We start from the raw sequence: 21195 nt of genomic DNA, 5'->3' as shown, positions 1-21195 counted from the left end.
GGCGACATTCGGAGGCTCAGAGAGGGTAGTGGCCACATGAGGATGGAGCCAGCATCACGATCTCTAGCCCAGGGCTGCTTTGCAGAAAGGACAGGGAGGTGGTGGGCGGGAGGGAGGTGGTGGGTCAGAAGACAGCAGTCGCTGGTGGTGGTGGGATGAATTGGGAGATTGGGATTGACATATATACACTAATATGTATAAAATAGATAACTAATAAGAACCTGCTGTATAAATAAATAAATAAAATTCAAAAATTAAAAAAAAAAAGAACCTGCTGTATAAAATAAATAAATAAATAAAATTCAAAAAAAAAAGAGAAGACAACAGTTGCTTCAGTACAGCACTGTGTCTGGCTTCTGAATGTGCCAAGGCTTCTAAATGTTGAGCTAGGACTCAGTGGAATTTGTGCAAAAGCGATTTCTAGGGAAACCACATAAAGGAGATGGCAGGGGGGAAGTTTAACCTACTTAAGAGATCCAGTTGCCTTTCAGGCCTGCCAGGAGCATGAGGCATTATTTGTGGGGCTCTGGCTCATGTGACCAATGTGTTTTTTTTTGTTTTTTTTGTTTTTGCTTTTCGTTAGGAACATTTTCAAACATACAGAAAGATAGAGGGAATAGTGTAGGAAACTCCCATATACCCGCTCATCTAGATTTAACAGTTGTTGACATTTTGCCACGTTTTGCTTTATCTTTTTCTTTCTGAAGTAGTTTAAAGTAAATTATAGACATCATGACATTTCACCCCTAAATATTTCAGCATCCATCTCTAAAAAATACAAGAAAATTTCTGTCTAACCTCAAGTGGTCACATATTTCATTTTATCCTTGAGAGGTGAGGATGTTTGAGAGCTGCGGAGACTGAGGCCTGTGAGGTGACCTGGCCTGTCCAAGGTCACATAGCGCAGAGCCGGAGGGGAGGAGAGGTGGGATCTAGGAGGCCGCTAAGGGTGTCAACCCAGGATTGGCCGAGATGGTGGGGGGAAAGGGAGGGGGTAAGTGGTCTGGAGCCTGGCAGGTGGCTGGAGCAGGATCCCCCTCTGGGGGTTCCTCTGGCTCAGGCTGGAGGTTCCGCCTGGAAACAGGAAGTGAGTCTCTCTTAGGGTAACCGGGGCTCTTTTCCTTTTGTTTGCTATGGGGATTAATCAAGAACTGCAGCGTCAGGAAAATCTAGAACAACTTCTTGTTTATTGTTTAATTTAGGAGACTGTTATCAGGCTCTGGCCATGCAGGGCCAGGGGAGCCCCTGCTGGCACAAGGAGTAGGGCTGCCCCCACCAGCCGCCTTGGAGGCCAGTGGGGAAGGCACGGGGAGGGCTGCCTGGAGGGAGGGCTCAGGATCCTAGCCTGGGCAGCCAGGGGCTTTGGGGGAACTGGGGTTGTATGTGCTGCAGGGTAGGGAGGGCACTGTGCCTGGAGTCCAGGGGGCAGGTGGCACAGCTTGGGGCCGAGCCTGAGATCTGGGCTGGGCTGAGTCTTCCGTAGCCTCAGAACAGAGATGGGAAGTGAGGCATGGAGGGGTGAGCTGGGGCACGTGCAGAAAGGAGAGAGGGCTCTGGCTGCCTCTAGCCTCACTGAGGAGCCGTGTTCGCTCTCCTGCCTGGGCCCAGTTTCTTCCCTGGGGAGGGAGGATGGGTGTCCTCTGCCAGCCTAGGGTAGGTGCAGGTCTCCCTGGGATTCCTTGTCTCCTTGGGGTCAGGGTGATCCTGCCCCCCGGCACCCACACATGCTTGGGACTCCTTTTTCTGCCCTTAGTGCCCTTGGTGACTTGGGAGCACCTCTTGACTCTTTGAGGGCCCCAGAGGTCATAGGTATGCAATTGGAGAATGTCAGAAGGAGAAGGCAGGCTCAGAGATGATCTCATTCTTTTAGGTTCCAGATAAGGAAACTGAGGCACAGGGAGTGGCCAACTGCATCTTGGGTCTCACATTGAAGAGCACTGTAGAGCCTAGGCAATAAGTCAGGCATCCGGCTTCTCAGTCCCAGGATCCCCAGCTCCTGGGCCTCGTGGGTTTGTGGTTCAGACAGACCAGTTCTCCCCTAGATGCAAAGGGACGGAGGCGGGCCCAGCTGGGGAAGGGCTATCAGTCATCCTGGGGGTGGGCCCCAGGTTCTTAGGACCTGTGATCCTGTCTGCATACACACGCACACCGCCCCCGCCCCAGTTACTTGCCAGTGGGGAGAATGGGTATGAATGGGAGGAGGCTGCAGTAGGGTGTCCTGAGGCTCAGCCATCTAGGGCTCAGAGAGTCCTCATGTGCTCCCATCTCTGCCCCCACAATGAGCAGAGCCCTGATTAGTGCCAGGCTTACTGCTGGGCTTCTTTCTTGAGGACAGGAGTAGGGGCAGTGGGTGGGAGAGCCCGGTGGGAGGAAGGCAATCAGAGGGGAAGCAAGAGACAGAGACCTCAAAACACCTTCTGATTCCTGGTCTACAGCCCTGTGGCACTGCCAGACCCTATGTCGAGGCTGTGTATTCTCTGAAGTTGGGGAAAGAGAGGAAAACACCCGACTTCCTCCAAGTGGCTTGATGGGGGCTGTATGACCTGGGACATGTCACTACCTCTCCTGGATAAAATGAGGCAGGGAATGGACCTCTTCTGCTCTGAGAGTGGGGCAGGGAGGATTGGCCGTGGCTGTTGGCCTGTCTGTTGGCTGGTCCTTTAGCCCCCTGCTGGGTGGGCAGTGGGCTGGGAAAGATCACAGGAAATAGGGCAGGTCCTGTTGCCCCCACTTCCAGGCCTTCCCTCTGCTCTCCCAGTGCTGCGGGGTAGGGAGTGCACTGTGCCTGGAGTCCAGGGAAAAGATGGGACAGAACAAGCATATGTCCCCATGCTGACTGACTGCATGCTGGAACCTTGGCAGGGCGCTGGAAGAGCACTACCCTTGTTAGTGCATACAACTGCCCTGCAAAGTGGGCATTATGGGTTCCATTTTACAGATGAGGAAACTGAGGCTTAGAGAGGTCACCCAGCTGGTCAACGGTGGGACTGGGATTTGAGACCAGAACTACCCAGCTTTGCTGGACCACACTGTCTTCGAGACTTGGTTTCTGCTCTGGGATTTACTACTAACTGCCGTTCCCTGGGCCTTGGTGTTTGCCTTTGTCCAGTAGGGCTGGAAGGATGGCTGAGGGATGCGCTGCACCACAGGCTGGAGGGAAGGCTGAGCCTCCAGTCACCTCCTCCTGGCCTGGCAAGTTCTCAGGGTCTGACTGAGGCTCCCTGCTGTTCTTGGAGGAATCCTTCCTAAGCCAAGCAAAGTGAGAGGCTCCCTGGCTCTGTGCAGAGGGATTGGGCCTCTGAGTGTGTGCAGAGCCCTTCAGCACCTCCTCCCTCTGCTCCCAGCTAGTTGTGTGCCTTCTGTGCATTTATCAGGTGATGACAAGATGACACGGGAGGCTGTGTGCACGTGTATGGGCCATCTTGAGGCCTGGAGAGTCACGCTTGAGGACTGAACATGAAGTAGGGCAGAGGTGAGTTCATTAAACACCTACTAAATGTTAGTCATAGTGCCAGGTGCTTTACATACATTACCTCATTTAATCCTAAAAACAATCCCATGAGATAGGTACTATTACTATTCCCATTTAACAGATGAGGAAACTGAGGCTTAGAGAGATTGAGGGACTTGCAAAGGTCACACGGTTAGTGAGTGGAGGAGCTGACATTTGAACCTAGGAACGTCTGCTTCTAATGGAGAGTATGTCATTTGTGTGCCACATGAGGGGAGTCTCTGCTGCAGCTGGGACGGAGGAAGTTAGGGTTCAGGAAGATGCCGCTGGAGGCTGCTGTGTATTTGGAGAGAGGAGGCCAAGGGGCAGGTGAAGGGTCCAGGTAGGGAAGGAGCGGTTCAGTGGGAGAGGCATGGTTGGAAGTCTAGCGTTCGGTCTAGAGCTGTGTGTCCTTGGCTCCGTCATCTGCTCAAGGTCTACACCCTCCAACCTGACTTACCTCCCCCTGAGGGGAGGGGTACACATTCCTTATAGTCCCTCCTCAGGCTAAGGCCTGGAGGTGGGACTGAGCGAGGGTCCTCGGAAAACAGTCAGGGCAGCGTGCCCTGTGGGGAGCATCTGGAGAAGAGGCTGGAGAGGGGCCTGGGCTGTGCAGGCCTCAAATGCCAGCTCGGAGTGGTGATGTTCTCTGGATTTTGAGCAGAGCCAGGTCTGAGGATTGGAGGGATGGATCTCTGATGTCTGGGGGCTGGTTAGTGGCTGTGGGCCATGAATGGTGGGGAAGGGGTGAGAGAGTAGGGGCACCTGGGGGCTTCTCCCCTCCTTGCCCCACAGCTCCTGTCGGGACAGGAGTGGTGGGGAGGTGGCTCATCTCTCCTTGTCTCCCATTTTTTGCCCTCCCTTTTCCTGCCTCCAGAGGAGTAGGAGTGGGGGTCTTTGGCCCCTCCCAGGCCCCTCCCTTGGAGGCTGTAAATATTTTATCTCCACCATCTCTGCTGCTAGAAATTGCTGTTTTAACACTTTTTTTTCCCCCTTTTGCTTGATACAAACGAATGCTGGAAAAATTCTGTGCTGGGCGCTCACTCTGTCTCTTCTGCTTGTGCCCAGAGTCCCCTCCAAAAACTCTAATTGCTTTTAAGCTGCCATAGTTGGCAAAAGCAGTTTTCTTTACATTATTGAGAAAGGAGGAAAATCCACCACGTTCTCTTCTTCCTTTTTTCTTTTTTTTTTTTGATTCTAACCTTTAGTTTTGAGTTCCTCCTCACTGCTGCTAAGGTTCTGGGAGAGAAATGGAGTAGAAAGAGGTGTGGGCAAGGAGGCAGAGGCACCCTTGGACAGGGCATTTTGCCTCTCTGTGCCTCAGTTTCCCCATTTACAAGGTGGTCGTATGTCTATTCATTCAACAGACATTACCCTGAGTACATCCACTGGAAGAACTTGAGGGCAAGGACGGGCTCTGTCTTTGTTGCTGCATCCCCAGCACCGAGCCTGACACACAGTAGGTGCTCTATTAAGATCAGTTTACTGAATCAGTGGCTCTACTGTGAGCCAGGCACTTTGCCAAGCACTGGGAATGCTGGGGACGAATCAGACGCAGCCCCTGGCCACTTGCTGAATGGAGGGGAGCTGCCACACAAACATAATTACCATATTGCTGAGTTGTAACATAGGTGGGTACGGGATACTTAGAAGCACAGAACAGGGCTGGCCAGGGAAGTTGGGAAAAGCTTCATAGAGGAGAACCTGGGCTGCATCTTGAAGAGGGGGTAGGAGTTTGAACCTGTGGCCAAGGAGGAGGGAGTTCCAGACAGGAAATAACATGTGCGAAGACGAGGGGTGGTCAGCGCTGGAACTGAGGGTGGGGTCAGGCCAGGGAGGAGTTGAGGCTGCCCAGATGGGCCTGAGTTGCCTGGGAGAGCTTTGCATGGAGGTGGGGAGTTTGGACTTGATCCCAAGGGTAGTTATAAGCTCCAGGGAAAACAGAGCTGTCAAGAAAGGAAAAGTAATCAGAGTATTCTATGTGGCTCAGCTGGGAAGCTTATAACTATCTTCTTCTTGCAGGGTTGGAGGGGTGGGAGGGATTAGGGCCTTTTGGTCCTGGTAAGCCTGTGGGGGGGTGGGGGTAGGGAGGCTGGCAGTGTGAGACGGACAAGGCAGGGGACAGGGGACCCAAATCCTTATCTCCTCTGCTTGTGCTGGGGTGAGAGGCAGCCCAGACCTTTCCTGCACCCAGGGGTGGGGGTCCCCCAGTATAGCTGGGGAGGCAGGCGTCCAGTTCATAGGCCTCTGTTGCCATGGTCAATCAGGTTTGCTTCGCTCTCGGTTCCTCAAGGTGTACAGCCCTTTACAATATATAAAGCCTGCTCACCTCTGACCCCTCAGTAGATCTTGGAAACTGTCCCCTGAGTTAGGCAGAGCAGGGGCCGTTCCCCACTGCCAGGTATAGGCCAGGTTTACCCCCAGTGTTCTCTAGGCAGGTGGAGATGGGGTGCGGATTTGAACCCAGGTCTCAGGGCCCCTCGCCGGCTGCCCGCACCACCTCTGTCGCGCCCCCGTCCACCCCCAGCCCTCTCCTCTCCTCCCCTCCCGAGCCCCGTGCTCCTTCCCTGTTTGCAGAGCATGTGGGGCTTTTCAAAAGCATTAATGATAGAAAATAAATTGGAATTGGAGTGGAATCATCGCCGGGCATTCTCGGAGGGCCGCCTCTGCCCTCGCCTCTCTCAGCCATATTGAAGCCAGCAGCCAGACCGGAATATGAATGAGTCCGGGCCGGCATTGCTCTTAATCTGTCGGGGAGCCCTCCCTGGCCAGACGGCACTCACCAGCAGCAAAGCTCTTTGCAATGAGGCCTCCGCGGCCGCTGGGCATCGCCGACCAGGACTCATTTCTCTGGGATGGAGTCAGAGTCCATGGCTGTGGAGGAGGGGTGGAGGGGGCCTGGTGCCTAGGTCCCCCACCCCCTCAAGCCCTCTGCTGGGGACACAGCTCTGAGGCCAGCCTGGGGTGGGGTCTGGCATCTCTGCCCAGGGTGAGGGGGCCCGTATGAAACTGCCAGTGGCTCCTCAGGGTCTGGATTCCTCATCTGGGTATTCAAGGTCCCCTGTGTGAACTTGATTCTTTTTGTCCTGTCTCCTCCAGAAAGCCTTCCTTGATTACTGCCCAGCTCACAATGGGTTTTCTATTTTCAAGCTTCTTGTGGCCCCTGGAGCAGGGGTACAAACCTAGTGCCTAAAGGGGATGGGCAGGTAATGAGTGGAGCAGGCTGGGTGTGAAGCAAAAGGGAGAGGTGGAGACTGTGGCAGTGTGCAGGCATGTTTGGGAGCCCTTCCATGGATGCTTTCACACCCAGCTCTGCTAAGTAGTCTTTGCTCCACAGTCACCCTTCTCACTTTCTTTTTTTTTAATTTTTAAATTTTTTATTTTTGACTGCGTTGGGTCTTCATTGCTGCACGCGGGCTTTCTCTAGTGGTGGCAAGCGGGGTCTACTCTTCATTGCAGTGTGCGGGCTTCTCATTGTGGTGGCTTCTTTTGTTGTGGAGCATGGGCTCTAGGCGCACGGGCTTCAGTAGTTGTGGCACGCAGGCTCAGTAGTTGTGGCATGCGGGCTCAGTAGTTGCAGCACATGGGCTCAGTCGTTGTGGCTCGCGGGCTCTAGAGCACAGGTTCAGTAGTTGTGGTGCATGGACTTAGTTGCTCCGTGGCATGTGGGATCTTCCTGGACCAGGGATCAAACCCATGTCCCCTGCACTGGCAGGCGGATTCTTAACCACTGTGCCACCAGGGAAGTCCCCACACTTCTCACTTTCCAACTAGCAAGGAGCTCCTTGAGGACAGGCCCTGGTCTCTGCCGCTGCAGCCTGTCTCCCCACAGACATGGGTATGGGCTGTGCACCCAGGCAAGTTTCCCAGAAGCCTCAGAGGCTCTGGGGACCTGGGGAATCACTCAGAGCAACCCTCTTGTTTAGAGATGGGGAAACTGAGGCCCAGAGATGGGAGGTTGGAAAGTGCCCCTAAGCAGCCTGTGCATCTGTGCTCTTCTAATCCTCACAACAGGAGTTTTTGTACCTCTGTTTTAGAGAGGGGGAAACTGAGGTCAGGGTGTTTGGATCCAGGGGGCCCTGCAGGCCTGCATGTGAATCAGTGTGTTGGAGCCCCAGTGCCAGCTGCCTCTTTCTGGCAGGATTAAGGGTGCTGAGACGGGCACTGAGTCACCTGAGGCGGACAAGCTGTGTTTGTGCCCAGAGTAAGCTCAGCCAGGGGCGGGAGGCCTGGGATCCTGGCCCAGATCTGCCACCAACTCCCTGTGTGACCCAGGACAGAGGGCTCTCTCTGTGCCTCAGTTTCCCCAGGCCAGGCTGAGAGAGGCCCCTGGAGGGCTCAGAGAGAGTTTGGGGGGCTCCACTGAGCTCGTATGCCTTGGCCTGGCTGCCAGCCCTGCTCAGTGCTTCTGTCCAGCCCTTGGGCTCCCTTGGCCCCAGTCCAGGACTGTAATGAAACCTCTTATTCCTGTACTTTCTGGGGTCACTGTCCTGTGGGAGGTGGTGACACCCAAGAAGGTCTTGGACTCTGCAGACCTAGTCAGCAGTGTGGGGCAGCCTGCCCGCTACCCCAGGAGGGAAGAGGGGCTGAGGCCAATACCAGGTGGGAGGACTCCCAAATGCGGGACCGTACACTCAGCCCTACAGCCTGAGCCTCACCCCTGCATGGCCCTGGCCCTTCCTTTCACACGCTCAGAATGGACTCCCAGGGTACACCTTGTGTACCTGGGGTGTAGCCCTGGGGATACTGAGGCCCACAGAGTCTGAGAATGAGACTCAGGGTCGCCACTTGCTCACCCTGACCTCTGCCTATCTAGCCTGTGCTCTCACCCCTGCACGACGAGGTGCTTCCCCGCTGCCGAGGCAGCCCCGCTCACCTTGGACGGCTCTTGTCCCTGCTCGGAGCTAGCATCCACCCCCTGGGACTCTCGCGGGGGTCCTGATTGGGGCCTGGAGCCGCAGAACCTGTCCTAGCCCCTGCCTTCCAACACCCCCGTGGACGTACAGGCAGACACAGGGGTTAATGAGCCCCTGAGACCTCTGTCCTTCGGACGCCCAGCCTTGCTCCCTTCCTGCTCGATGGTTCTGAGTCTTTTTGGTCTGTGGGCCACTTGGGGAATCTGATGAAAGCCAGGGCCCTCGACCCGAAACAATGCACCCTCCCCTCCCTGCACCATGTGCATAAATGCACATCTAGTTTTGTGCAGTTTCAGTGCTCACAGACCTCCTAAGTTCCCCGTCCCAGGGGACCCCTGTTAGGAACTGTGCTTTAATCGATTCCAGGTGACATGGTTAATGTGACCTGTCATGTTGTCCTAGGATGGGAGGCTAGGCGTCTCAGTCCCGTGGCCACGCCCTTGCTGCTCCACCCAGTGCCTGGCTGGGGCCTGAGTGCTGTGATAACCCGCTCATTCTTTCCACAAACTTGAGTCCTTGATGCCTCCTCTCATTGGAGGGTAGGGCAGTATTGGGAGGCACTGGGTCAGGCATGAGGCTGAGGGCCAGTTGTGGATGGGTCTCTGGAATTTGCCACCCGCTCCTGGCCTCTCTACGGGCCTGCTGGCTGCCCAGACGCCCTAACACACACACACACACAGACACACACACACACACACACACACACACACACACACACTCTAGATGTAGACACGACGACACACATGCCCTTCACAGTCACCGCCGCAGACCCACACGAGCCCCCTCTCTCCAAGCACCGCACACCTGCACACAGCAGTGCCCTCTACCTGTACCCACGGGCTTGCCCAGCCTCTCTCTGCACAGAGGGAAGCACACCACAGCTTCCCTGTTGCTTTCCCTTCTCCTCTTTCCTTCCCTCTCCTTCCCTAGCACAGGAGCCCTGTGAGAGCTCAGAGCTGGACCTCAAAGCCCCCTCCCCTGGAGTTTTCTACTAAGACCCTTCCCGTGTTGCCCTCACCCCCTGGGCTCCCCTGAGCCTCAGCCTGGGGTTCCCAAGACTGTGATGTTCCAGGGTTTCCTGGTCACCTAGGGAAACCTCCCGCCCCAGCCCTGGAGGGCCAGAGCCCTGCTGAGGAGCCAGAGGCCTCTAGCTCTGACCCGTCTGTACTGCCTGTATGACTTGGGCCACCCTCTGCCCCGCTGGCCTTGGTTTGGGGGAGTGAAGGTATGGGCCCCACATTCTCCAGCTGAGGTTCTCAAACTGGTCCTGGAGCCCTGGTGTCCCTGAAGGGGCCTGGGGGCTATGGGGGTGGTGGTGGGGCTGCATAGGCCCCTCCCATTTCAACCACAGCAGATCTGCTCAGATCTGCATTTTATATTGGGGTCCCGGCAGGGTTTAAAGAAAAAAATTAACTCTTTATTGAAAATTCAGTAACACATTTTGTAGGCAATGGAGACCATGAAAGCCCCCTCGTCCCCCACCTAAGAGGCGATCACTGTACTGTCTGGATATTATCCTCCAGCCTTTTGGGGCATAAACCAACAATCTGCTATTTATAAAAATGGGTTCCTTCTGAAATAGCATTATACAGCTTGATTTTTTTTCATATTGTTATGCATAGAGGTGCCTCCTTCTGTCAAAGGGCTGTGTGGCTGCGGAGTGTTCCATAGTATGGATGTGCTGTATTCTGTTTAAACGTTCCCTTCTTGATAAACATTTAGGCCATTTCTTTTTTACTCTTACCAGCAATGCAGCTATGAACATCCTAGAATATTTATATGTGAGTGCCTATGCTATCATTTCTGTAGGAGAAGCTCCTAGACATGAGATTACTAGGTGGTAGGGTGTGTGGGTTTAAAACGTTATTCAGTACTGCCAAATTACCCTTCCAAAGGTTGAGCCAATTCCCTCTCCTTCCGATGGTCCATGAGTGCTCATTTCCCCACATCCTTGCCAGCACTGGTTGTTATCAATCATTTTAATTTTTCCCAGTCTGATGGGCAAAAAATGATATCATGTTGTTTTCATTTGCATTCCCCTGATTGCTAGTGAGATAGAACATCTTTTCATATGTTTATTGGCCAATTTAGTTCCTCCTCTACGGATTTCTAATTCACTGCCAATTTTTCTCTTCTTTTGTCTTTTTTTTCTTATTGATTTGTAGGGGCTCTTTGTATATTAGTGATATTTTCTTCCAGTGTCTCACTTGCCTTTTAACTTTGTTTATAGTGTCTTTGCTGTACAGATGTTTTTATGTGTTTATGTAGTCGGATTTATCAAATTTTCACTTTATGGCTTCTGGATTTAATGTCTGGCATAGAAGGCTTCCCCCACTGCGTAAGGTTTCATTTCAAATAAGAATTTTATTGCTGAGAAATCTTTGCAAAGCCCTGGTTTGTGGACTCCTCCTGGCAGCTACAGCACTGGCTCTGGGAGAGGGAGGGATGGCCCCATCTGCCCATCCATTTCATCTCTCTGCCTCTCTCTCTGTCCTCTGGCTTTGGGGAGACAGTTGCTCTTTCTTCGGGCCTCTGTCTCTCATGTGCTCTGTCCCTCCCTTTCTGTGTCTCTACTGTTTTCCCATCCCCAGCTGGTTCCCCATTGAGCAGCGGTAATTAGGGATGTGAGATGGCGGCTGTGGCAGCCCTCAGTGGGTTGGGATGGGACCGTGGCTGTTAGGGAACATGCCCCCCTCATCCTCCGCCTGCCAGCGCAGCCCCAAGTCACATAGGCTGGCAGAACAGACACTGGCTCTGTTCTCTTTCTCACGGAAACTCATTTCCTGTTGGGAGGCTGAGGAAAGGCTCTGAGCTAACCCCCATCCCTCCTCCACCAGGAAGCCATCCCAGACAGCTCCTTCCTCCACTTCCACAGCCCTGGACCTGGCCTTTCCCTTCTGTCCTCACTGCTCTTTTCCTGTCCTTCCTTCTCAGTGCTGAGCAACCTGGGGTCCACCTGGCCACCTCTCAGGGTCTTGGTTTCCGCCTGTGTGAAATTGGTTGTGGGCATATGAACCAGCTGCTGGGAGGTGTGGCCCATGTGGGATACAGCAGAGCTGGCAGGTCTTCCAAGCCAAGCTGTGAAAGGTGTCCCCTCTTGCCCTCTCAGTACTACACCCTCCAAAAAACCCACTACAGGAGAGAATTTGCATGCTGCTGACAGAGATGGGGACTTGAATTCAACGAGTGTGATGGCTGATGACTAGGGCTCACTTGTTCTCTGCTCCACCCCAGGCCCAGTGCTATGCTTGGCTCATGGGAGGTGCCCAGGAAAGCAAGAATGAACAAGGAAAGAGTGAACAGTGCAGGAGGATGCTGAGCCTGGGGGAGGAGAAGGGCACCAGGGCACCAACTTTCTTTGAGCTCCTTCTGTGTAGCAAGGTACTTTTCTCATGGTTCCTCATTTCTGGAGATTGGGGGTGCTAATGGGGAACACCCCATGACCTCCTGGAGGTGAGGGCAGGTGGGCTCAGTACTGCCCCACACTGCAGGCCTCTGCGTGGGGACTGTAGGGGGCCTTGGGCTGAGGGAGCAGTTGGGAGACAAGTTGGGGTCTCTTTGAAGCACGGCTCAGAAGCACATAACCGAAATCTCTGAGGTAACCTTCCCTGGGCTCCTGCAGCCCCTTGGACTTTTGTCCCAGCCCCCTCCCCCTGACTATGATGGCCTGTCTCCTCTCTGAGCTTCTGGCAGGCAGGGGCGGTATCCTTCACATCTCTTTATCCCAGTCACCAAGCGCATAGTAGGCGCTTACCAAAAGTAGAATGAATGAATGAATGAATGAAAAACCAGGGGTATTAGGTAGAGGGTTCAGGTCTGGGGGAGAGGAGACCAGGGTTCTGGACTTGACTTTTTGGCTGACTTGCTGGGTTGACCCTGACACTCACTGGGCCTCAGTCTCTCCATCTGTACAATGGGCCTTTCAAGCTCTGTGATTCTGTGACTGTGTTGACCAGAGCAGGCACATGTCTCTGTCTCTCTCTCTTACACACACACACACACACACACACACACACACTTGCATATACACACGCCAGTACTATCCTCTTTGATCACAGTATTCGCTGAGCACCTACTGGTGCCAGCCCGCCACAGTACTGAAGTCACTTTAGCAGCATCCTGAAGTAGCTGTTTCCGTGGAAGTCTCACATTCCCTGGGGCATGTGTTAATTCTGTTGAAGACACAGGCATCTGATTCCCAGGGTTCCCTGGGCTCCACTGAGGGGGTAAGGAGCCAGGAGGGCAGGATGGAAGCGGCCCCCCCCCACCTCTGCCATGGTCCCCATCACCCCCCTGGGCTGTGAGGCGTGCAGCTGGGATTTCATGTCCTTTCTAGGACTCAGCACACAGGCAGGCCTCGTGTCCAGGAGAGCTCCCGGCTCCCACTGTGTCTCCTCCCCTGCCCCAAATCATTGTCATGCTCTGCCTGTGGTCACATTTCCATAGCAACTCCTTGTGATGCCACCGTGGAGAGTGGGAGCTTCAGGAAGGTTTGGGAAGAAGGGAGCGGGAGGCCCATTCATTATCATGGAACATGGCAGCTGGGTGCTTGGAGAGGAGCTGTGAGGATGGTTTGTCCTGCCAGCTCAGGTGGAAATGGGCTCAGGGCTGCCAGCCAGGTGGTCTGGAGGCCTGCCCGGGACAGGGCTGCCTGGGTTGGCCTGGGCTTTGCTGACTTGTGCCAATCTACTGGGAGCCAGCTTGGGCGTCCACTCAGGGTACCCCTGCCTGGATAGGCCTGGCTTGGAGGACCCAGGCCTGAGGAACTGCCCAGGCTCTGGCTACCCCTCTGTCCCAGGCTAGCATCACGATGTCCTGTCCTGTCCTGTCCTCCAGGATCGGCAGCCATTGGGAGGCACCCTTGGGACCTGCTGGCAGCAGAGGGCATAATTTGGGGCTGGTGAACTGTGGGGCTAGGCAGGCCTCTCTTATTGGGTCCACACTGCTTGTGGCTCTGTTGTCAGGAGAGGAAAGCCAAGGTGGACCCTGAAACGCGCCCAATTCTCTGCCTCTTTCTTGGAGGAGAAGTTTACAACCCATGAAACGAGAAGACTTGCCTTTAGAGAGTCCCTCCATCTTCACCTACCATGTAGCTAGAAATTCCATCTTTGCATGTTAGACTTGAGGGAATGTTGACTTTGGGAGAGACTCAGAGGCCTTTGCCATCTTCTGCCCACTTTATGGCAACCACCTCCAAGCCCCCTCCATCCATGCGTCCATCCATCCCATCTGGAAGGCCTTGTGAGTCCCCCCGGGGACTTAGGCCTGTGTTTTATGGTGCCATGTGGGGAATTAAGAGGAAAAGGAGGGGCTGGCCTGGCCTGTCAGGGAAGAAGGGAGCTGCTAACCCTCGTGAGGGCTGCTGGGAGCCAGACCCTATTAGATGCCGACTTTCTGTGTCTCCCTTTCACCATCATGGTTATAGCCACCTCTGGGTGCTACCTGCACTCGCGTTTTCTTAACCCTTGTCTTTGCGTTGACTCACGTTTGAAGGTGGATTACCCAGCGCTCCCCACGCCACACATCCGTGAAATCACAGCTGTGATATACTTGTCATTTTTTTAAAAAATACACAGAAAAATAAACACACACCTGTGAAAATAAAAATGTTTGTCTACATACCACCTAGAATCCCCTTATGTACCTCCAGCAGCGTGTCTCATGCTTAGAGAATCACTGATGGGGTTGGAACCTCTTGGCAATAGCTCAGAAAGGGATTTAGGTCTTTATCTGAGAGGGGGATTTGGGTCTTGGTCTGAGAGGCTGAGGAAACTAAGGCTCAGAGGGGGAAGCTTGGCCCAGGGCCACACAGCCAGCAAGTGAGGAAGCTGGGAGTCGACCTGCCTCCTCGGACTTTCAGCCCCAGGCCTGTGTCTTGGGGCCTTGCCAAGGAGACAAGACTCCCTAGTGTCTTACTCCACTCATGGAGGGTGGGGGGACAGGGACCCGAGCTGCCCTTGGAGAGTGTTTGGTGAAGGAATGAACTAGAAGAGGCTGGGGAAGGAAGGCGGGGAGGTGGGTGGCTGGGAGCAGAGGGCATCCTTGGGAACCAGGAAGCTGGGGCTCAGGCCCAGGGAGAGGCACTCCTGGTGCTCTGCTGTGCCCGCTCTCAGGGGCCAGCCCCGGGGCCTGCTTCCTGGAGCCAGGCTGGGGGGGAAGGCAGGCCCTGGTGTTGGCTGGGCACCTACTGAGCCCCAGGCCGTGCATCCCTTGTCTGCTTGTATCTTCCCAGCAGTCCTGGCGGGAGGGACGGTATCCCCATTTTACGGATGAGGGAAGTGAGGCTCAGGGACTTGACTTTCCCAAGGTCACAGAGCCAGTTGTGGGGGGAGGCATGTTCAGACACCCCCCTCTCTGCCTGCTGCCAGAAGCCCCATCATTCCCAGAGCTCCACCTGCCCTAGATGGTGGCATGTGAGTGTATGTGAGTGTCAGTGAGTGAGAGCACGTGTGTGTAAATGCCAGTGTGTGAGTGATATGTGTGTCAGTGAGTGAGAGCATGTGTGTGTAAATGCCAGTGTGTGAGTGATATGTGTGTCAGAGAGTAAGTGCATGTGTGTGTACATGTGAGAGCATGTGCGTGTGTATAAACACAAGTGTGCCAATGAGCGAGTACATGTGCGAGTGTGCAAGTGTGAGTGTGTCAGCAAGAGTGTGTGTGTGTGTGTTTGTGTGTGAGATGTGTGAGTGTTTATTGCCCAGCCGGGTGGGATCAGACTCCCTGTGTGCACGGCCCCCGGCTGCTCCCCAAACTGGCCTCTGCTGCTCTGCTCTGGCTGACGGCTCATCTCCTTCTCCCACAGCCTCCTGCTCCCACAGGCCCTGAGGCTCCTGTGCCCACAGGCAAAGAGAGAGACCGAGTCAAACCAGGCTGATCCCCCAGCAGCTGCACTCCCCAAACGCCTGCCCGACCTGAGGTAAGAAGCTGCTCTGGGCCGCTGGGAGAGCGGGGCTGGCGTGGGCCATGGGGGGGTGGATGTGGTGTCCCCAAGGGAGAGGCTGTGGGAAGGCCATCGAGGGGCAGTCTTTCCGGGGGGTGTTCCCACCTTTCCATCCCCACATGAATTCAAGTCCAGGAGGTTTGATTCTGTTGGGCCACCTCCCAGTATTGCTTTTGCTATGGCAGGGCTCTGGCAGCCAGCTCAGAAGCCTGGGGCATTTTTCTGAGTGACACGGTTTCACAGGCGTGCCGGCTAATGGGTTCCCGCATGGAATGGCAAGTCTCTAATGGTGAGCTGAAGGGCTCTGTCCTTGGTTCTGTCCCATCGTTGACCAAATGTGTGCATGACTCTAGGTCAGGAGGGAGTGGGAACGTGTAGACTGAGACAATCAGGGTCCAGGAAACTGTCAAGAGGCTGGCACTGGCTCCAACGTGTGGAATTTAATGGGTCTCCAAGCCAGAGTCAATGTGTGGATCCAGACACCTTCAAGGCAGGATGAGGCTCAGCCCCAGGTGCGTGCGTGTGACAAGCACTGGTGGCCAGGTGACCTTGGCGCCGTGTGAGCAGAGTAGATGGCCTCTTGGACTGTATCACCAGGAGCAGGACACCCAGAAGGTGGGAGGTGACAGGCCTTCCCACTCTGTGTCTCACGTGAGGGGATGTGGAGGAACTACAGCAAGTCCCAAAGAGGTGGTAGATGGGGAAGGAGGGGGGCCTGGGTTGCTGCCTTGCCTGTGACTTTGAACAGGTGACTTCCCTTTTTCCCGGCCAATGCTTTGCTCTGGACAGGCCTCTCTGTGACCCCTGAGAAAGTTTGCTACACAGAAGGAGCACCGGGGGAGGGCTCAGGGCAGCAGGCTGGACTGGAATGTTAACCCCATTTTTCAGAGAGGGAAGACCTCGTGGCTCAGCAGCGCAGTGGGCCTCCACCCCGTCTCCTGAAGGATTGGGTGACAGCTGTGGTATGGCTGCGGCTCAGCCGACACTGTCCTCCCATTCAGGAAGCCGCGGGGTGTGGCAGGGAGCGGACGGCTGGATTTCCTTCCTGGGCGCTAGGGCTCGTTTTGAAGTCCAGTTACCTCCATCAAAGTATTCCTGCTAATCAGTCAGCCCCGGGTGGAATGAGCAGCTAATTAGCCCCTCCAGTTTAACCTGTAATTGCTGCTGGGAGATGGGGAGAGAGGATGTGGTCAGGGTTATCTGCAAGGCAGCCAGGGGTGATGGGAGGACTGGGGGCAGGGGCGTCAGGGAGGCGGTGGCTGGGCCCTGCCCCCCCTTCCCCATCAGGGGCCGCAGCAGCCTCCCCGCTGGCTAGGCGACAGCGTGAGGCACCAGGAAGCTCAGTGGGCAGGGAGACGGGAAACTAACAGGGGCCCCTCTCAGCTGGGGGGCTGGAGAGCCCTGAAGGAGGGCTGCCTGAGCTGAGCCTGGAAGGCTGTAGGATTCATTTAAAATGTTCTGTTTTTCTGATAATAAAAAAGCCTGCATTTCTCCATAGAAAATGTGAGCACTTGGGTGTTTTGCCTGTCAGTCTTTTACAAATTACATATTTATATCATAATTGGGATCAAACTGCACTTACTATTTTCTAACCTGCCTTTTGCACTTAATACTATACTAAGATCATTTGCCCATCATTAAATACTCTTCTGTAATGTGATTTTTAATGGCAGCATAATGTTCCAGCCTGTGTGCCGTAGCATGTTTAACCAATTCTCTGTGGTAGGGTTTGATTGTTTCCCGTGGTGTGTCATCATAAAGAATGCCTGGATGAACAAGATGATGTATGTAGAGTTATGATGGGTGGAAAAGGATTGGGGGAGGAGGAGGGCCCAGGCTAAGCAGAGGTATACAGGTGGGGGACTTTGGAGTGTTTGCGGAGTGAGGTGCCCAGGAGTGGGGCAGGGCTGGTCACAGGGAGCCTTCGAGACCTGCTGAGGAGTTGAGACTTGACTCAGCAAAGCCCTGGAGGGAGTTCAGGTCTTTCTTTGCCGTCTTCAGCCTCCTCTGGCTGCTCCTGTGGTCGGAGGGGAGGGGGCAGGTTGGTGGAGCGGGGGAAAGGCAGATGAGGCTGGGGGTCCCAGATGCCACAGCCCTTGACCTCTCGCTCCCTGGAGGGATCAATGGCGTTGAAATCAAGCCCCCCTCTCTCTCTGGTGAGCCCTGCCCAGGTCTCGGTGCAGGAGGGACACACACACCAGCTCTGAACACTTACGGACTTCTGAATCAGTGCTGCTGCTCAGACAGGCCTCCCTCCTTCCCCTTGGTGGAGAGTGGGAGGTGGCCCATGACCTTGGAGAGCCAGGAAGGGAGGCTGGGGGTGGGGTGTCTCTTCCAGGAAGCTTCCCTGACCTCTGGGCCCATCTGGTGGCCCCCTCCCAGTCCTCATTTCCCCGTGCACGTGTGTTCACACCAGCACTGCTCACACGCTGGGCGGGATTACCTATGGGCGTGGGTCTTTCTCCCCACAGACCTCAGGGCAGACCTAGCCTGATTTGCCCCTCTGTTCCCTTTATGCCAGGTGTTGCACAAATGCTTACTGAAGTCATTCATTCATTCCATGGCTCATTCATCATTCGACACATACTTATCGAACACCTGCTGCGTGTTAGGCACTGTTCTATGTGCCCGGCATTCACAGGTGAATAAGTTAGACCAGGTCATTGCCCTCATAGAGCTTAAATTCTAACAGAGTAGACAGAAAATGACCAGAGAAGTAAATTCATAATAAAGGTTAGGGAATAATAAGAGCCGTGGAGAAAAATAAGGCTGGAAAAGGGAGAGAGCATGTGGGAGAGCTGTCCTCTGCAGGGTGGTCTGGAAAAGGCCTCTCAGGTGAGCTGCCCTGTGAGCAGAGACCTGAGGAGAGGGAATAGGCCCCTGGAGGTCTGGTTAGGCTCTGAGCAGGGAGCAGCCGGTGGGGAAGAAGGGCTGAGAAATGGGCTTGCAGGGCCTCTTGTTAGAGAGTGTGAATGGAGGTTATTCATGGCTCACAGGCTCCCTCTCAGAGCCTCATGGGGAAAAGACTGGGGGGGGCGTTGTGGGTCGGGGGGAAGAGTAGAAGCTGGTAGGCCCATGCGGAGGCCCCAGCATCAGCCCGGAGAGAGCTGGCGGACTGGGCCTGGGTGGGGAGGAGTGGCTGAGGGTAGGAGACTGAAGGGGTACTGAAGGATGGACTGTGGGCTGTGAGGGGTCAGAGCCTGAGAACGGGGTGGCTGGTAGAGCCTTTGACTGAGCTGAGCTCAGGGGGCCAAGGATGAATTTGGAAGGGAAAGGAAGAGTCCTGTTTGGAAGTGGTATGTTTGAGATGCCAGTATCCACGTGGAGGGGATGCACAGACTGTGGGTTTGTACGGCTACAGCTGAGGGCAGAGGCTGGGGTGGGCATGTAAATGAAGGAGTTGTCAGCAGTCTGACCAAGGGTGGGGGTGCGGGGGGAAGGGTGTGTGTAAAGCCTCAGACCCTGGGGGCTTCCCTGGTGGTGCAGTGGTTAAGAATCCACCTGCCAGTGCAGGGGACACGGGTTCAAGCCCTGGTCCGGGAAGATCCCACATGCCGCGGAGCAACTAAGCCCGTGCACCACAACTACTGAGCCTGCGCTCTAGAGCCCGTGAGCCACAACTACTGAGCCTGTGTGCCACAACTACTGAAGCCCGCGTGCCTAGAGCCCGTGCTCCGCAACAAAGAGAAACCACTGCAATGAAAAGCCCGCTCACCGCAGTGAAGACCCAACACAGCCAGAAATAAATAAATAAATAAATAACTACACAAATAAATAAATAAATAAATTTATTTAAAAAAAAAAAGATAAAAAATAAAGCCTCAGAGCCTGGACAAGAGCATGTAGAGGAGGAATCTGGGCCTTACTGCTTAGGGATCCAGCCCATGGGGGCTCCTTGCCCATGGGTGGGCCTGTTACCCAAGGCTTACAGACAAGCTGTCTAGATTTACCAGCCTGGAGAAACTGCTGTCAGCTCACCCTCCCTAGGTCTTCTGTAACCACAAACTGGGTGGCTTATTTCTCATAGTTCTGGAGGCTAGAAGTCTGAAATCAAGGTGTCAGCAGGGTTGGTTCCTTCTGAGGGCTGTGAGGGAGGATCTATTCCAGGCTTTTCTCCTTGGCTTATAGATGGTCATCTTCCCCCTATGTCTCTTCACATGGCGTTCTCCCTGGGTATGTGTATGTCCAAATTTCCCTTCTTATCAGGACACCAGCCATACTGGTTGGCCACACCCACCCTACTCCAGTATGACCTCATCCTAATTAGTTAATTACACCTGCAATGACCCCATTTCCAGATAAGCTCACATTCTGAGGTACTGGGGTTTAGAAACTCAACATATAAATTTGAGGAGCAAAACTCAACTGGTAACAGCATGCGACTAGCCTGGGATTTCCAGAGCAGTGAACAGTGGACCAGGCAGCCCTGGTGGTGGTGAGCATCTCATGCCTTGAGGTATACAAGGTGGTGTTGAGGCTGCCCTGAGCTGTCAGGGGTGGAGAGAGGAGATTCCTACCCCAGGGCTTCCTGGTGTTTGTTTCAGGCCGGGGTTTTAATTGGGGCCCAGGAACATGGTACCTGGTGTGTGACGGTAACAACCCAGTCCCTGTACACTCAGGGTGGAAGGCAGGTACGCACAGTCGGCGCTGGAGGAGGAGCTCCCTGGCCTCTGCACCCACTAGCTGGGTGACCTGGGGCAGTTGCTTTCACTTCTGAGCCTCAGTCTACCTTGACTGTGAACCAGGGACCATCTTTCCTGCTTGTTTTTGTCACAGGCCTCTGGTGAGGCTAGAAGGAGAGAACCACTGGGAAAGTGCTTTCCTTTTGCAGGCATTTCTTTTTTTTTTTTTTTTTATTGGAGATTTAAGTTGTCCCCAGTTTTTTGTTGTTGTTGTTGTTTTTTGTTTTTAAATTTTATTTATTTATGTATTTATTTATTTATGGCTGTGTTGGGTCTTCGTTTCTGTGCGAGGGGCTTCCCCAGTTGCGGCAAGCGGGGGCCACCCTCCATCGCGGTGCGCGGGCCTCTCACTATCGTGGCCCCCCCCCCGCTGCGGAGCACAGGCTCCAGACGCGCAGGCTCAGCAATTGTGGCTCACGGGCCCAGCTGCTCCGTGGCATGCGGGATCTTTCCAGACCAGGGCTTGAACCCGTGTCCCCTGCATTGGCAGGCAGACTCTCAACCACTGCGCCACCAGGGAAGCCCTTGCAGGCATTTCTTAAGTGTGGGCTGTTTGCTAGGCTCTGTGCTGTCCCCAGGAACCCAGAGATGAGATTGTCATGGCCCTGGTCCTCAAGGAGCTCACAGGCCATGGAGGGGGGCGGGCGGGTGAAGGTGGCACTTTAGGTTATGCCCACTCTGGGGTCAGACTGCCTGGAATCCAGTCCCAGCTCTGCCTCTCACTAATGGTGTAAATTTAGGCCATTTACTTAAGCTCTCTGGGCCTCAGTCTCTTCATCAGTAAATTGGGAATAATAATAGCATTGACCTTGTATGGATTAAGTCGGTTGGTGCACATAAGGCCTTAGAGCAATGTCTGGCACATAGCAAATGCTCAATAAATATAATTTAAAGTCATCAGCTACAGGACAGTGTGATAGAAGACAGCAGAGGAGGTTATGGGGAGATGTGCATCGAGAGTCTGGCTCTGGGAACCCAACAGACGCAGTCCCTGCCCTGTCTGGGTGCCCTGTCATCCTATTAACCCCTCAGCCATCTGCCACCCTTTGTGTGGATGGTGAGGGGGGTATGGAGCAGGCATGCCCGAAGGGAGAGGTCAAGGCCTTCGCACAGTCTTAGGTGGGGGTCCGGGGGGGGGTCTGTGCAAGTTGTGGGGGCAGCTGCCAC

The 21195-nt window shown here is 54.4% G+C and overlaps 1 protein-coding gene across 1 annotated transcript in view; it reads left to right on the top strand.

The window, feature by feature from the left end:
• Positions 1-21195, top strand: part of LOC103010859 (uncharacterized) — a 97625-nt gene that overhangs the window by 8484 nt on the left and 67946 nt on the right. Inside the window, exon 3 of the mRNA XM_057542673.1 lies at positions 15209-15322. Coding sequence (XP_057398656.1) covers positions 15209-15322 — 114 coding nt within the window. The remainder of the gene's footprint in view (positions 1-15208; positions 15323-21195) is intronic.

This window comes from Balaenoptera acutorostrata, chromosome 3 (assembly GCF_949987535.1).
Source record: "Balaenoptera acutorostrata chromosome 3, mBalAcu1.1, whole genome shotgun sequence".
NCBI classification, from domain to species: Eukaryota; Metazoa; Chordata; class Mammalia; order Artiodactyla; family Balaenopteridae; genus Balaenoptera; species Balaenoptera acutorostrata.
This window is presented reverse-complemented; position numbering and strand designations above follow the sequence as displayed.